The following is a 14,806-nucleotide window of genomic DNA, read 5'->3' as shown; positions in this document are numbered from 1 at the left end:
TCGGAAACACTTGCCACTTTATTGGAAGCCAAAAAACCATCGTTGTGGGGAAAGCTCAAAACCCACATGAGAGTTGGCACCCTTAAACCTCCAGTAGATTCTTCCCTTTTACCGCCCACTTTCGGTGTTCCTCTCGAGACTCTTTCTTCTCATCCTCTTACTTATATACGGTCTTTTCCACTTCCTGGTCTGAAAGCTGCTTTTGATCCAAGATCAAAAGTCCCTAATTGTGTACAACAATGTATTCTAGCTATGCTTTCCAAGGATTTGTCCATCGAAGGAATTTTTCGCAAAAATGGAAATATTCGCCAACTCAAAATAATGCACGACGCCATTGATGCCCGACAAGATACTGATTCCACTTTTTATACCAATGAATCCCCTGTTCAACTCGCCGCTCTCCTCAAACGGTTTCTGCGAGAACTACCTGAACCCCTGATGACCCACAGACTATATAGCCTTTTTATGTCTAGCCTCCGTAAGTAATCCTTTGCTACTTCATTTCTCTATTGTTAAACCAATCAATGATTTATCTAATGTTGTTGTATTAATCAGGTATGAAAACACCCAAAGATACACAGACTGTTCTACATCTCGCCTGTTGTCTATTGCCTAAACCAAATCGAGACTTGCTATTTCTTTTATTGGCTCTTCTCAGCTGGACTACAACATTTAAGGCACTTAACCGTATGGACAGTTACAATCTCGCGTGCGTTGTTGCCCCCAACATCCTCTATTACACATCAAAGGATTTAAACTCAACCTTGCAGAGCTATTCACAAGAGGATGAAATTCAAGTAGTCCGATTACTGATTGAACATCAAGATCAACTTTGCATGGTAAATATTTTTTTTTATATTTATATTTATGTGATGCTTATCATCATTTTTAGATTCCTAATGATCTGAGGCAAGAACTTGAAGAAATTCTACCATTATCCCAAGACCCTTCCTCGAAACAATTCCTCAAAACTTATAACCAAGTTATGCACCTATCCCGCGCCAGCGAATCTACACCGACCCTCACATCTCCTCCCCTCCCACAATATCCCCGTCGTCGATCATCTCTATATCCACCAAAGACATCTTAAACTCTCTCCCTGTACATTTTGATCATTGCTTTGTCTTTCTTTTTTCCTTTTTTTACTTGTCTTTTTTTTGCATCTACCGACCCAGCAGCATTCTCCCTCTTCATGCTTTGATTGTCAGTGTCTCCAATTTGGTGGCGCACATCTATAGAATACCCAAAGCCTTTTGTTTCAATACTCATACTTCTACATACACACCTTATAATAATACTATTTCTGTTCTATTCTTATTCTAATTTACCTCAAACCATTTGGCATGCTCATCTTTAGCTACTTCTTGTGCAATCTTCACCAGGTCAATGCACTGTTTTACATGTTTGTTTACGAATACTGTCATAGCATCCGCATCCTCTTCATAAAGTTGCGAGATCAAAACATCGGTTTCGTCTACTACATTGTTACCGTGTTCGCTCACTCGATCTAACCACTCGATGCTGCCAAGATCAAGGCAGCGCACCTCAATCTTCTTGTAAATTAATACGGTTAAATCTGTCAACTGGACACACTTCTCGGTGATTGCCTTTTTTGCGGCAATTTGATCCTCGGTTGGCTTTTCTTTTGCTTCCTCTTCTTCAGAGTCTTCTGAATCCTCAAAATCATCTTCGTCTTCTTCCTCATTAAGCATCTCGCGAGCTTCTGATTTAGCATCCTTCAAGGTTTCTTCGAATCCAATCCAAAGTTTTCGTACAGCTTCCTCATTGTTTTTGGGGCTTTTACCCAAGGCAGCACAGTTCTCCCACAACACCGCTGTTGGGATCATAAAAGTTGGAGCATCACCGCTAAATGTACTACAAAGGGTGTGGGTGCCTTGGAGTACTCCACGCATAAGACTTGTGTAAGCTGCAAGATATGCGCGGCCAGCTGAGATAGGAATAGAATGATAGAAGCCCAACAGACGGAATAAAGTGTTCGATATTTCTAAGACGCCAATAAATAAATAATAAAAACACACACAGTTAGCCTTTATTTATTTAGAATATGTATTAATATATAAATCAAAAACAATTACAGAGTATTGAATTATCCTTATTTTTATCTCGTTATTAGTTTATTCATGTAGTTTTTTCTTTACCTTGGATCATCTTGATTGCATCAGCAGGCTGACGAGGTGGCTTACAAGCCAAGGTAAGCTTGGTAGCATCATGAGATAGAATCTGGCCAAGCTTAGCCATTGTATCCTTGAATTTTACGGAGTCAAAGTCCTTTGACTCTTCTATCTGGGGAGTATCTTTGAGATCATTAAGATAACCCATGCACATGGCGCAGCAGGCCTTGAGTTTGGCTGGTAGATAGAATGTATGTAAAATTGACATGTCATGATTGAATTAACAGAAGAAGAAAGGCAGAAAAGAATTTATTTTTTTAAGAAAAAATGTTTCTACTGGTGGTACTATTGCTGCTGTTGCTCCTTATTACTTTGCACGTCTTCTTCGGTTGCCATAATTTCGAATGGTTTGGAATCGAAAAATCAGTGCTTTTGAGTTGAAATAATTTTTTTATAGAAAATTGTCCACATAATGTGCAAGTCACCGTATATTAAAACGAAAAAAGAGACTCTGGTATTTAATACTACAAAGTAAACCGAATAATAAAAGTTAAAATAAACAATCTATTAGTCCATTATTAAATGAAAGAAAAACTTATCATATCTGGGTGCTTGTGTGAGTGAAATAGTTCTCGGTACAGTAAAATAATATTAAAAAAGAGCGCCAGTATTTTATTTTATCTTTGGTATTAAAGCAAGTATAAGTAGAATATTGAAAAGTGAGAACAATAGCAATTATTTCTTTTTAATTAAAATTTGTCTACAAACTATGGTAAAAAAAAGCAGGCAATTTTAGTAAGATTTTTGTTATGTTTTCCGAAGTTTAAGGGTTTTTTTAAGGTTGGATTTTTTATTAAGCACCACTTTATCTCCTTTTTGGATACATAGTAGGTATCGCCACTCAGTTGCAGCATTCAATCTCTGATGCAGAAGAGGATATTATTCTATCAAGATATACAACAAGCCATATAGAAGAACTAGACAGTGTTTCGGATCTGGTAGACCCATTCAAATCCAGTATGGAAGGATTACTTCACGCGTTTTCCTATGCCAATAAACATCTTTGCTCCGAGCGCATGGTAAAAAGGATCCATTATATGCTGAAACTTACCATGGAACTTCAAGAGTCAACAAGAGAGCCTATAGTCCTGCCAGCACCAGATAGGATACTCAACTTTCAGCAACGTATTAAACCAAAGGCTCAGATTCTAAGTCCTGTTGGGTACAAGGCGAAAGACAAGAAGGGAGAAGATCATTCGTTTTGCATGAATGAACCATCAAAGGACCTAAAACATCTCGCCGTCGCCCCGGACATGGTGAACCAAATGTCTGCTCTTCCAGGCTTCACTGCTGGCCTTACAGAAGTCATCTCTCGTTTTTGGTTTGAAAATCATTCCAGCAACAAATTCAAACGAATTCTTCCTGGCTCATCAAACACCAAAAAGTATTTAAAGATGGTTCTAGCGCCCATTTTCCTTTGGTCTGACGATACATCTGATAACAAATCAAAGCAATACAATGTTTTTTATGGCTATTTGATGTATATGGCTGCAATGCCTCTGGAAATGAAAAGTCGACGAGAAAACACTCTGTTCATCTGTATATCGGATAAAAACTTGAAAGCTTTTGATATGCTGGGCCCAATTGTTGATGATTTTGTTAAGCTGGAAATTGGAATCGAAGTCTTTTCATATGATCACAATGAATACGTTCTTCTTGTTGTTCCTCTCCTCCTCCTTATTGCCGATAACTCCAGACATTCACAACTGGCTATGCACAAAGGCACAAACTCGAAGTATCCATGCCGTAAATGCTTTTCTCTCAAACCAAAAATTCCCGAAAAATTAAATCAACAAGCAGAAAATACAACAACAACAGCAACAGCAGCAGCAACAAAAAATCTCTCATACTTTTGAAAAAAGGGAGTTGACTCATCTACACGATGTTATTCAATCAAAACTCCCCAATGCAGCTCGCTATAAAATTCTAACCGACACACTAAGCTTCTCAGTCAACGGTAGTGAAGAGTTTCTTCGACTTAATTCCTTTGATCTGACTAAAGATTGCCCAGTAGAAGTCCTCCACACCGTTCCCCTTGGTTGTATCAAGTATCTAGTAGATTACTTTATGAAAGAAGTTCTCACTGTAGCAGAAAGGGATACACTTGGTAACATTATCATGCCTAGTAGAAATCGGAATGCATATTCCAGAATATTTCGAAACAATCTTCGACATTGCGGATCATTTGTTGGCAGGGATTACAAACAGCTTATCCAAGTTCTACCAACAATTATCAGCAAACTATTCCTTCAATCGACTGTACGTATAAACATGTTCTCTCAATGTTTTATTTACCTTGGACAACTATGCTCACTTATATACCTTCGCGGTATTGAATCGAACTACGAGCAATATATATACGTCTTCAGAGATACATTGTCAAACTTCACGGATTCTTTATATGTACTGGATAAACACTTGTGTCAAACTGACGCAAAGTCTCCGAAGTTCTCTCTCAGGCCAAAGATCCACCTTCTACACCACTTGCTCGATGATGTTCAACGATTTTGATGCCCACTTCAATATGAAACGGAGAGCGCAGAAAAATTTAACAAGTTCATCCGTGAACATCTCTTCATGACCAATCGACTGTATACATCTCGGGATGTTGCTTCAAGATTTGGTAAACAGTTTATCTGTCGCTAAATCTTCAATGTCTTATACTTTGTGTATACAAAGTCTTGGAAAGAAAATGGAATTAAAAAAGAGAGCGTAGTTCGTGGCGAAAGTGGATTCGAAATCAAGAACTTGCAAGCAGACAATGTTGCCTTCAAGAAACATTTTTTTGGCGCCCGTACGAATGTCACAGACAGTTATTACATCAACAAATAAAAAATTGTTAATGGCTTAACTGGACTTTTCTCTACTAGCGGTGGGTTGTTCATTGGAAAGATCATTATCGGTAAAGACGGTTGCGTTGTCTTGCAAAGATATGTGTTTGTTCGAGCAAATACTTCTACTTCTTCCTGGCTCCCTGGAATCTTAACAGATATCCATACCAATCCATTTATACTCTCAGCTGAGGCAATCCTTGTTGATGACTCTTTCAAATGTAAGGAGGTTATGGACTTTGGCTTTGTTTTTGGTGAAGATAGATCTATAACTATAATTAGTTTTTCAAAGTTTGGCACTTACTGGTCATTGATTTCCGATTACCAATATTTGTTCACTAAATAAAAAAAAACTTAATTGTCAGATACAAAATATGGTTGACTAATAATTAAACCATGTGTGAATTGAATCTTACCTGTAACATATAAGGAGATCAAATGTGTATGTATATATAGTGCGAAATGTAGACTAAAAAAAATAATGTTAATAATACAGCGTTTCTAAACTCTCGGCCAATGATATTGAATGAAAGAATGATTCTTTACCTTTTAAAACAAATTAAAAAAAAAAACTATCATTTAGTTAACTGAACTCATTTTTCTAATTTGATTCGATCCCAGGTATAAAAATGCTAAGAAGATTCCAAAACCTAAAAGCTTTTACTTGACTTTCTTTTGACAATCAGGCAATAGACTGCCCAGAAAACTATAAAATGCTTTTTTCCAAAAAAGGTGAGAATAATGATGGGTGTGTATTACCTTCTGTTTTTGTTTTTGTTTTTAATGTTTAAATGAAAAAAAGGACAACTTGAAATTATATTGTGGAACCAATTGTATCAGAATAAGATATTAAGGCTCGAGCGTTTTGGACTAAAATAGAAGACATTTGGGTCCAAGAAGTCGATAGTTTTTGCAGATAAACAAAGACCTGAATGACGAGCTTGGCTGGCATTTAAATATCTATGATGCCGGCGGGGTGAGATGTATAGAAAGCCAATTCTCCTGTATATAAAATGTCATCTTTTTCTCTCTCTCTCAATCGCTCCGTGTCTTTTGTTCTTTTTGCTGTTGTTCATTTCACTTCATATTTTTCATGGCTCTCTTTTCTCCCGTCAAAATCGGTCACCATTCTCTCAAGCATCGCATTGTCTTGGCTCCTTTGACTCGTTTCAGAGCCTCCAGCGAAGGTGTACCTACCCCTGATATGGCAACATACTACGGACAACGTGCAACCAATGGCGGCTTACTAATCACCGAAGCCACATTCATTAGCCAACTTTCCGGTGGATTCCCCAATGCTCCCGGAATCTACACAGCTGCTCAAATTGAAGGTTGGAAACAAGTAACCAAAGAGGTCCATTCCAAGGGTGGAGTAATTTTTCTCCAATTGTGGCATCTTGGTCGCGCCTCGTCATCGTCCATGTTGCCCAATAACGAACGTCCTGTATCAGCCTCAGAATTGGCTATTCCTGGAAAAAACAGATTTGGTGAGCCCAATGAAGTACCCAGGGCATTAACTCTCCCAGAAATTCATGCCACCACCCAAGACTACGTTAAGGCAGCCAAGAATGCATTAGAAGCTGGATTTGATGGGGTTGAAGTACATTCTGCAAATGGATATCTCTTGGATCAGTTTATCAACTCTTCTAGCAACAAGAGAACGGATATCTATGGAGGTTCAATCGAAAACCGAACTCGTTTCACACTTGAGGTTGTCAAGGCAGTAAGTGAAGCAATCGGAGCTGACCGAACTGGTCTTCGATTGTCACCATGGTCAGAGTTCCAAGGCATGGAGGATGAGACACCCTATGAAACCTGGGGATATATCGTAAAAGAACTACAGACCAGACTCTCCGGTCTGTCATACTTGCACATTGTTGAGCCTCGAGTGAAGTTCTTCACAGACGATCGGTCTACTGCTACCGAAACATTGGATCCTTTCCGTTCTGTGTGGAAGGGTGCATTCATCAGTGCTGGTGGCTATACACTTGATCCGGAGAAGGCCACATCACACTCTGAAGCTACTGGTGATCTTGTGGCATTTGGAAGAGCATTCATCGCAAACCCTGATTTAGTAGAAAGAATACGCCATCAATGGAAATTAACACCTTACGATCGATCAACGTTTTATACCCCTGGCAATAAGGGATACACCGATTACAAGATTTATGAAAATAGACAAGCTTCGTTATAATTATATATATTGTATACTATTTTAAAATGTAAATCTACAAACATAAATTGTTAGTATGTATTTTAACGAAATTATGTCTTTATCAAGATGGACAACTGTCCTTGGGTATATGCCTATTATTTATTTGATTCCATGAACATAATAAGAGTATTTTATAAGTAGAACCTGGAAAACGTATTAGAAGCCTACTAGCAAGTAATATAGCCATTTTATTTATTTATTTATTAGTTAATCTTTAGAAAATATTTACAATAGAGAAGTCCGAATAAAATCATTGTAATTGTATAAGGTTATTTGTGGAGTCACTAACCTGATCCTCTCTTGTTTTTTAAATATTCTGTGAATCAAGTCGCATATAACAGCTGCTTACCTAAGAACTTAAATTATGAAACATAGCATTATATGCATGCTCCAAGAGGACAGGGTCAATTATCATACTTATCCATGTATGGTGTGGCGTAGTGGCTGTTAAAAGATTCTGTACATGTATTACTGACGGTCAGAAAGCTTGGTTATGAGCCCAATTGAACATAGCTAGTATAATTCAATATATATATTACGCTAATTAAACGGCCGTTTATCACATCAAACATATTACTTTTTAGTTAAATATGGTAGTATAAAACATCTACAGTCAAAATAAAAGAAAAACTTAGTGATAACATTAAGGAGATATCTCAGTTTATTCTTAGTGAAAGTAAAGACCTCCTTTTTATATATAAAATATATATAAAAAAAGGTTCAATGTAAATGTGAATCTGCTGATAAATAGAACCTCAATTTTTCTGTAAACAGAGACTGTTTTGACGGATGGGAATATATTGTTTGGATTCAAAACAGACTTGCGGTTTTTTTGCTTTCTTTGAGACAATGATTGGACTAACAATCTTTAAAACTCAGGAAGATTGGTTACCAAGTTCGATTTTTTGCGGACTTTCTTGTTAGATTGCATTGCTTTTCTCTTTTATCTTCAACATAACAGTTACCATGGAGGGAATGAACATGAATTCAGAGGAAACCCCTTGGAATGGAAACATGTCTTATGCTGGAGCACTTGCTGGAGTCTTAGCCGGATTCACATTCTTATTGACCATTCGAAATGGCCTCATGACATGGAATCACCATTCTCGCTCCAAACAATCAACATTAGGCTCACTCATTGAAAGATATTCCCGGACCGAACGCTACATTATCAACAAATGCTCGTACACCGTTGCACCTCGCATATCGATATTCCCTCCGGTTGGAACCTTTCTGATGCTTATTGTCCTCCTGTCGACCGGGATTCCTCTTCTATTGGTCAATACTGATCTTTCCTTGAATTCAAATCGTGCTGGATTCCTTGCGTTATCAATTGTACCATTTGTACTCGGATCTACAGGAAAGAGCTCAGCTATGAGCCTACTAACAGGAATATCACCGGTGAAACTCAATGTTCTCCACCGAATGCTAGGAACATCAATGGTTGTACTCTCAACAATACACATGGCATTCCATATTAAATCTTGGGTCAAATTTCCTGTATTCTTGGCTTCTCAGTTGGCTTTGATGAAGGTACACTATGGCCTGGCAGGATACGCTTGCTTAATGCTGGTATTTGTTGGCAGCATTTATCCTCTGCGGAAATACAGCCATGAGCTCTTTCTTTTTACCCATCTGTTTGCATTTGGATTCATTGGAGCCATTGCAAAGCACACGCCATATGCAATGCGATATTTTGTGGCAGGTCTTATTGTTTATCTTTTAAACGTATTTTCCAGCTGGTGCGTCAAATCCCATGTAGCCCATGCACGTGTCGATATATTACCAGAACGGTGCGTACGTTTATCGCTTCGTCTTTCGAGCCCAATGGTACATACTCCCGGCCAGTACATTTCTCTCTGTATCCCTTCGGTCTCTTGGTTCGAATGGCATCCTTTCACTATCACCAGTGCCCATGTAGCAGAAGACGGTGCTTGTGACAAGATAGAAGTCTATATTACTGTACGTGGAAACTGGACCCGTAAACTATTTGAAAAAATCGACCCTTCCCAGGAACTCACTGTACTTCTGAGTGGGCCATTCGGAAATGGCTCGATTGACCTTCACGCTAATACCATGCTTACCGTACATGACACGATTGCTATTATGAACGGAGGCGCAGGAATCACCTTTGGTATTCGTCTTTTACGCGGACTCTACCAAACCCTAATTGAAGAACCCGACCGCTGCCTTCAATCAAAAATAAAGACAAAAAACATCCATTTCTTATGGTCTGTGCGCTCTATTGCTGAACTTAGCTGGTTCCGTGACGAAATCCAGATAATCATGAATGGATTCGAGTCCATCCACCGGCAAAATCCTGAACGTTTTCCTTGTCTTCATGTTGTATTTTATGTCACTCGCCAGAAAGATGATTGCTCCAACATGACTATTGATGCATTTTCTGAAACTATGGAGAATAACGAGAAAGCGACCAGATATACCATGGAAACCAGTGGTTTTATAAAGCAGAATGAGACTGATAATACGAATACTAGCTCTAAACAGGTCCAACCATCAATAGTTTTAGACAAGCGTGTAGACTTGAAGTCATTTTTCAAGACCATGCGTAGCGAAACTTTGGGTGTTTTTGGTAAGCAGCTAATATTATTCCTCTTCGATTAGTGTTACTGATAATTTTTTTTAAATAATAATAATAATAATATTTAGCTTGTGGACCTCCAGGCTTTAATGGCAGCATAAAAAATACAGTTGCCAGCATCACTAACTGTAAAAATATTCCACATCTTCACTGTGAAGACTTTGAAATCTAATCCGAGACTTTGTATTCTTTCCTTTCTCATCACACATTCAAAATGGATCATACACTCACTCATTTGTATTGTACATCATATTCTATACACCTACCCTCTTTTTTTTCTGTTTTTTGCTTTAACCATTTTTACTATATTCAATCTGTTTTAACCCTCACATGACATATAAGAAAAGCAATTTAATTTTGTTTCTGTTTCTGTTGCTATGAAAGCATTACAGGCTCAGAAATGTGTATGTTATTATAAATATGGATATTCTGTGCTGATATGCTCGCGTTTTGTCGTCGTTACACTGTTTAAGAGGCTCCAGAAACAGACAGCCTATAAAAAAAACCCCAATATCAATCAGTATCCAATTGTTTTTGTCTCTTTTTTTCTTTCTTTCCTGGCTATTTGTAATTCTTACTTTTTCAAATGTTCCATAAAAGTCTGCAAACTAACATCATCTGTAAAGATTGCGGCACCCTGGGGTGCTCCATAAGGAGTACCAGATGTATGTGTTGTTGAGGGATTGAGTTTAGAAAGTAAGAATCTAGCTTGTGAGCCACCCTGATCGCAAACAATATAACGAGGAACAGGGAAACGATCGGTAAGCAAGTCCTGTGCATCCAAAACGGGTGCCTCGAGGAGCTGCTTGAAACTCTCGTATTCAGGAAGATCTTGGTAACCCGCCTGACGCCACTGAGCGATCATCTCACCGTGGAAAATCAAAATGTGGAAGAAAGTATCCAGCAAGAGAATCACATTATTCTGGATTGATACTGAATCCAACAATACTGGCTGAGGTTGGCTGTCAAAACCATACGAAGTCAGGGTAGGCTGAATCATGATTAGTGAGTTATCAACATTTTCCCGGTTGAGAACATGGCTATTATTATTAGTTAAAACAAAAAACAAAAGAGTCAGAAGGCGGTTTAAACATCATATGAGAAGAATAGTTTACCGGTAAAAAGCGGTCTCATCAGGAGAGTTATTGAATATCTGCAAGAACTGACTTCTTCTCAAGTGGAACATAAATTGAGGGTAGATAGAGAAGTTCTCTGAAAGACGGAAGCTGTGAGGATCATCTTTTCTATAATCTGCAAAACGCTGGCAAAGACGGATCAACATGCGATCAACCCACCGCTGTACATCCAAACCATCGTCAATCTCTCCCTTAAACACAGCGATACGTGACATAAGAACAGCTGTAGTTTCCTGGTCAAACGAATTGGCAATCTCAGGACTCTGGCCCTCAGCGAAGTTTCTAGCAACAGTAGTAACTCTGAGACGGAACTGCCCACTTGAATGTTGGTAGTGAGTGACAAACTGGATCAGACCACGTGATCCAGGCTGGAAAGGTACGGTTGGCTGGTTTACAACCTCAAAATAGATACCGTTGGTGGTCTTTGGAGTGATTGAACACATCTTCCAGGCAGAAGTATTTCCAATACCAATTTCTGTCTCACCAACATATGTAGATTTTTTGTGAGCAGAGGTGGCATGTCCAATAAGGCCACAGATCTTGAGTTCACGAGTAGTCTGATGGCCACAAAATAAAACAAAAAGTACATGTCAAAAAGATAGCTCTGATATGGATTTTTCAACGAGTGATTTTTTTATTGAACTAACCTGGACATCCAATGTTGCATTGAAACCCATTTGTAAGTGCCCTTGACTGTCCTTTTGGAACAGTCGCTGGAAACTCTGCTTAAAAATGGCAGTATTGAATGAATCTGCCAGGACCATACAGCCACCTGTTGCGTTCACCATTGACTTCATCTCCAATAATCCGATCTGGTCCAAGCATCCCGCAAAAATATCAATGGCATGACCATTGGTAGAAGCACGCTTTGACAAGCCTTCATAAAACTAAAGTATAGGAATAATGGTAAATATCGCCAGTAATATACACAGGATTCTTTACTTCGATATTTACACACCTTGATGGCTCTCTTGTAATGTTTTGCGGTTTCCTTTTCAATGTCATGATGAGATCTAATAGACTCTCTGAGCTCAGTACTGACAACCATACCAGGACCTTCAGTAGCAGGTCCACCACTGAACAACATAATACGTGCGCCAGTATTAGGAAATGCAGTCTAAAGAGTGCTTCCGATTAATACCATCTACCTTTCACTATCTCATAAGATGTAGATCTTTCTTTATTTTACCTCAAGCAAGCCAATTGCGACACTCATGGCGACACCAGTGCAACGTTCAGGGCGCTTGTCATCAGCAACAGGCCAAGGATCTCGTTGAAGGTTTTCGAGGATAGAGGTTAATACAAATTCACAATCTTTGACGGGAAGGAGGAATCTATGGATACAGACAATTTAATATATAAAAAGATCATAATGAAATACTTATTATATAAAAGATATTATGTGCAAATTATTTTATTCTATTTTACCTGTTTGCTGCCATACCAGGCTGGGAGTGCTGTCCAGGGCGGACAGGGGCTTGGTTGGGTCGGACAGTAGCACCCGCCAATCCAAGCATCTCCTGAATTTGCTTACCCGCATACTCCTTTGTACCACGGAAAACATATGATTTTGGGCAATCGCTAAAACCAAGCTCATGCACTTGGGTCTGTACATCACATATGTCAGAATGGAACAGACAATCAAGCAAATATACTTAATCTGACACATACCATAGTTCCGTAAGTAATTAGACCAACCCATGCATAAGTGGGTAGGAGGCTGAGGCTGAGTACCAAAGTATCTTTGAGAGCCTTAAGATCAGTTTCGTCCAAGCAAGTATCGACAACGTACAAAAAGATAGGAGGAATTTGAGCTGTGCGACTGAGGTTGTATTCAATAGTGGTGTATTTAGGCAAAAGCTCTGCTGGAAGGTTGGTATTGGAGATGTCTTTGTAGTTGCTAGGGAATGAATTGCGCTGGAGACAGAAAGGGCAAATCCATAACTTGCCCCGCACGTCGATTTGGCTGTAGATTGTGAGCATGTTTCTTCTCATTACCTTTTGTGGATGCTTTCTTTCTTCGTTCTCTTACCAATAAGGATTGAGGATGGCCCTGCATGGTGCTTTACAGGTGATGGGTTCATACCAGATTGGACTTTCGATAAAGTCTTCACGCTCCTTTAATGGAGTGTGAAGACAGGCGATTGGGACGACGGCTTTGTTGGCTTCAATACGGGATGATGGCCATGCATTCCAAGAGAATCGAACACCATCCTAGAGAAAATAGGAGATGGATTAGGGCTTTGGTGACGATTGCCTCACTCCTTACTTGTTCTTCAATTTCGTCAAAATTCATAATGGCGCGTTCTTTTTTAGTTATAACGATTAGAGTACTTATAACAGGAACCAGTGAGAGAGGATTGTGGATCAAACACCGCTCAGAAAATAGATACGTGGCGGAATGGAAATGATGTGTGACATCATGGACTCAATTGGATTGTTCTGATTTGATTCCAAAAGTTGGTATATAAAGTTTTGAATATTTTGGGTTCTGAATGATATGATACTTATTTTGTAGTTTCTTTTAATTTTAATATATATATATAGATATATAGATAAACATATTTTAATGTTACTCTTTCCCATATGTTTATTCAAATTATAGTATGCCTGAAAGTTTGAGCATCTTCAAAATATAGATATTAAAACAGTGTACAGAGTGGAATATAGCTAATTAATATTAATTTGGTAATAATTTTTATATATTTTATCTGTGGATTCTGCCAGTCATTCGTTTTTTTTTTTTTTTTTTTTACTTTACCTTGAATGAATCAGATGAAATATCACACCTTAATGTCGATGAATTTGTATTGATCAGTATCAGCTATTACAAGTGGACCTTTTCGCCTTTTCATTTTTGGAATTGATTAAAACATAGCACTATAAAAAGCGATAAAAACAATATAATTGTTTTGCTGTGAGTGTTGTGATCAAGAATAAAACAAGGCACAAAGCAAATAAAGGCTTGTATTTTTTTTCTGTATAACTATTATCAATACAAATGTTGCTATAGTGAGAACTTGTGTATATATAAAATTAAATGATGTTACTAGCTTTTCCGATAAGGGTTGTCTGTAAGGTCTAACGATCGGATTGTTGGAATAATATATAAAAGAAGAAAAAAAAACCTTTGCCGACAATTCATTTGTTAGAATATAATTTGACAGATCTGATAATGGCTTTAAAAAGATTACCCTTTATATTGTCTATAATTGGAAATTGTATATACGACAATCTGAACCTATGTTACAAGAAGAAAGAAGAGTAATACATACTTCTTCATATTTCTCAAATGAGTAACCAAAGACTGGTATATTATGCTATCAATAATTGGTTTATATCCAAGAGATAAACATATACACACGCACACACAAACATATTGCATAGTAACTAATAAAAATAAAATAAAAAATAAAAGAATCTTTGTTTCAGTGGAGTTGAATAAAATCTTACAATTAAAATACATCATATAAATAAAAATAAAAATTTAGTTACAGTTAAACCAAAAGACATTACAGTGAACCAATACTTGATTCAATTGAAACACCAAAATTACTCTATTTGCTTTTCTGCACTACTATCTTGGTTAATAATAATATCATAGGTATAGTCTATGTGATATCTTGCATCATCTTATATCCACCAAGAGTGGTGTTGTCGAAATTCGCTTAATACCGAAGGTGTGAGGATGATGTCTTGGCTGTACGATACTCAACCCGATTTGGCAGTGATCAAATGTCTTGGCAGTTTTTTTTTTGTATCGTAATTTTACGGAACAAAACGCAAAAGCCAATCATTATAAAACAGTGCTAACTACAGAAAATCCTTGT

At 37.9% G+C, this 14,806-nt stretch overlaps 5 protein-coding genes across 5 annotated transcripts; 3 read left to right on the top strand and 2 right to left on the bottom strand.

The window, feature by feature from the left end:
- Positions 1-834: 834 nt before the first annotated feature.
- Positions 835-2,542, bottom strand: PHYBLDRAFT_186950 (hypothetical protein). Its single transcript, XM_018439304.1, has 4 exons — positions 2,504-2,542; positions 2,160-2,369; positions 1,329-2,005; positions 835-1,232 (listed from the first exon to the last, which is right to left on the bottom strand). The coding sequence occupies exons 1-4, from the start codon at positions 2,526-2,528 to the stop codon at positions 1,191-1,193; spliced, it is 954 nt and encodes a 317-aa protein (XP_018291881.1). The 5' UTR covers positions 2,529-2,542; the 3' UTR covers positions 835-1,190.
- Positions 2,543-3,151: 609 nt separating this feature from the next.
- PHYBLDRAFT_145311 (hypothetical protein) lies at positions 3,152-4,703 on the top strand (the record flags this gene model as incomplete). The annotated part of the gene is made up of 2 exons (XM_018431414.1): positions 3,152-3,927; positions 4,055-4,703. 2 exons carry the CDS (start codon positions 3,152-3,154, stop codon positions 4,701-4,703), a joined length of 1,425 nt encoding a protein of 474 aa, XP_018291880.1.
- A 66-nt stretch (positions 4,704-4,769) lies between these two features.
- PHYBLDRAFT_145310 (hypothetical protein) lies at positions 4,770-5,369 on the top strand (the record flags this gene model as incomplete). Its single annotated transcript, XM_018431413.1, has 3 exons — positions 4,770-4,815; positions 4,900-4,994; positions 5,085-5,369. The coding sequence occupies 3 exons, from the start codon at positions 4,770-4,772 to the stop codon at positions 5,367-5,369; spliced, it is 426 nt and encodes a 141-aa protein (XP_018291879.1).
- A 747-nt stretch (positions 5,370-6,116) lies between these two features.
- PHYBLDRAFT_181382 (hypothetical protein) lies at positions 6,117-7,285 on the top strand (the record flags this gene model as incomplete). The annotated part of the gene is made up of 1 exon (XM_018438460.1): positions 6,117-7,285. The coding sequence occupies one exon, from the start codon at positions 6,117-6,119 to the stop codon at positions 7,215-7,217; it is 1,101 nt and encodes a 366-aa protein (XP_018291878.1). The 3' UTR covers positions 7,218-7,285.
- A 2,245-nt stretch (positions 7,286-9,530) lies between these two features.
- Positions 9,531-13,317, bottom strand: PHYBLDRAFT_124818 (hypothetical protein). The gene is made up of 11 exons (XM_018429011.1): positions 13,246-13,317; positions 13,009-13,190; positions 12,648-12,942; positions 12,405-12,583; positions 12,166-12,310; positions 11,935-12,093; positions 11,624-11,863; positions 10,956-11,533; positions 10,419-10,880; positions 9,909-10,333; positions 9,531-9,831 (listed from the first exon to the last, which is right to left on the bottom strand). The coding sequence occupies exons 1-10, from the start codon at positions 13,270-13,272 to the stop codon at positions 10,309-10,311; spliced, it is 2,292 nt and encodes a 763-aa protein (XP_018291877.1). The 5' UTR covers positions 13,273-13,317; the 3' UTR covers positions 9,531-9,831; positions 9,909-10,308.
- Positions 13,318-14,806: the final 1,489 nt, after the last annotated feature.

This window comes from Phycomyces blakesleeanus (genome assembly GCF_001638985.1).
Source record: "Phycomyces blakesleeanus NRRL 1555(-) unplaced genomic scaffold PHYBLscaffold_10, whole genome shotgun sequence".
NCBI classification, from domain to species: domain Eukaryota; kingdom Fungi; phylum Mucoromycota; class Mucoromycetes; order Mucorales; family Phycomycetaceae; genus Phycomyces; species Phycomyces blakesleeanus.
The sequence above is the reverse complement of the archived record's forward strand: the minus strand, read 5'-3'. Positions and strand labels throughout refer to the sequence as shown.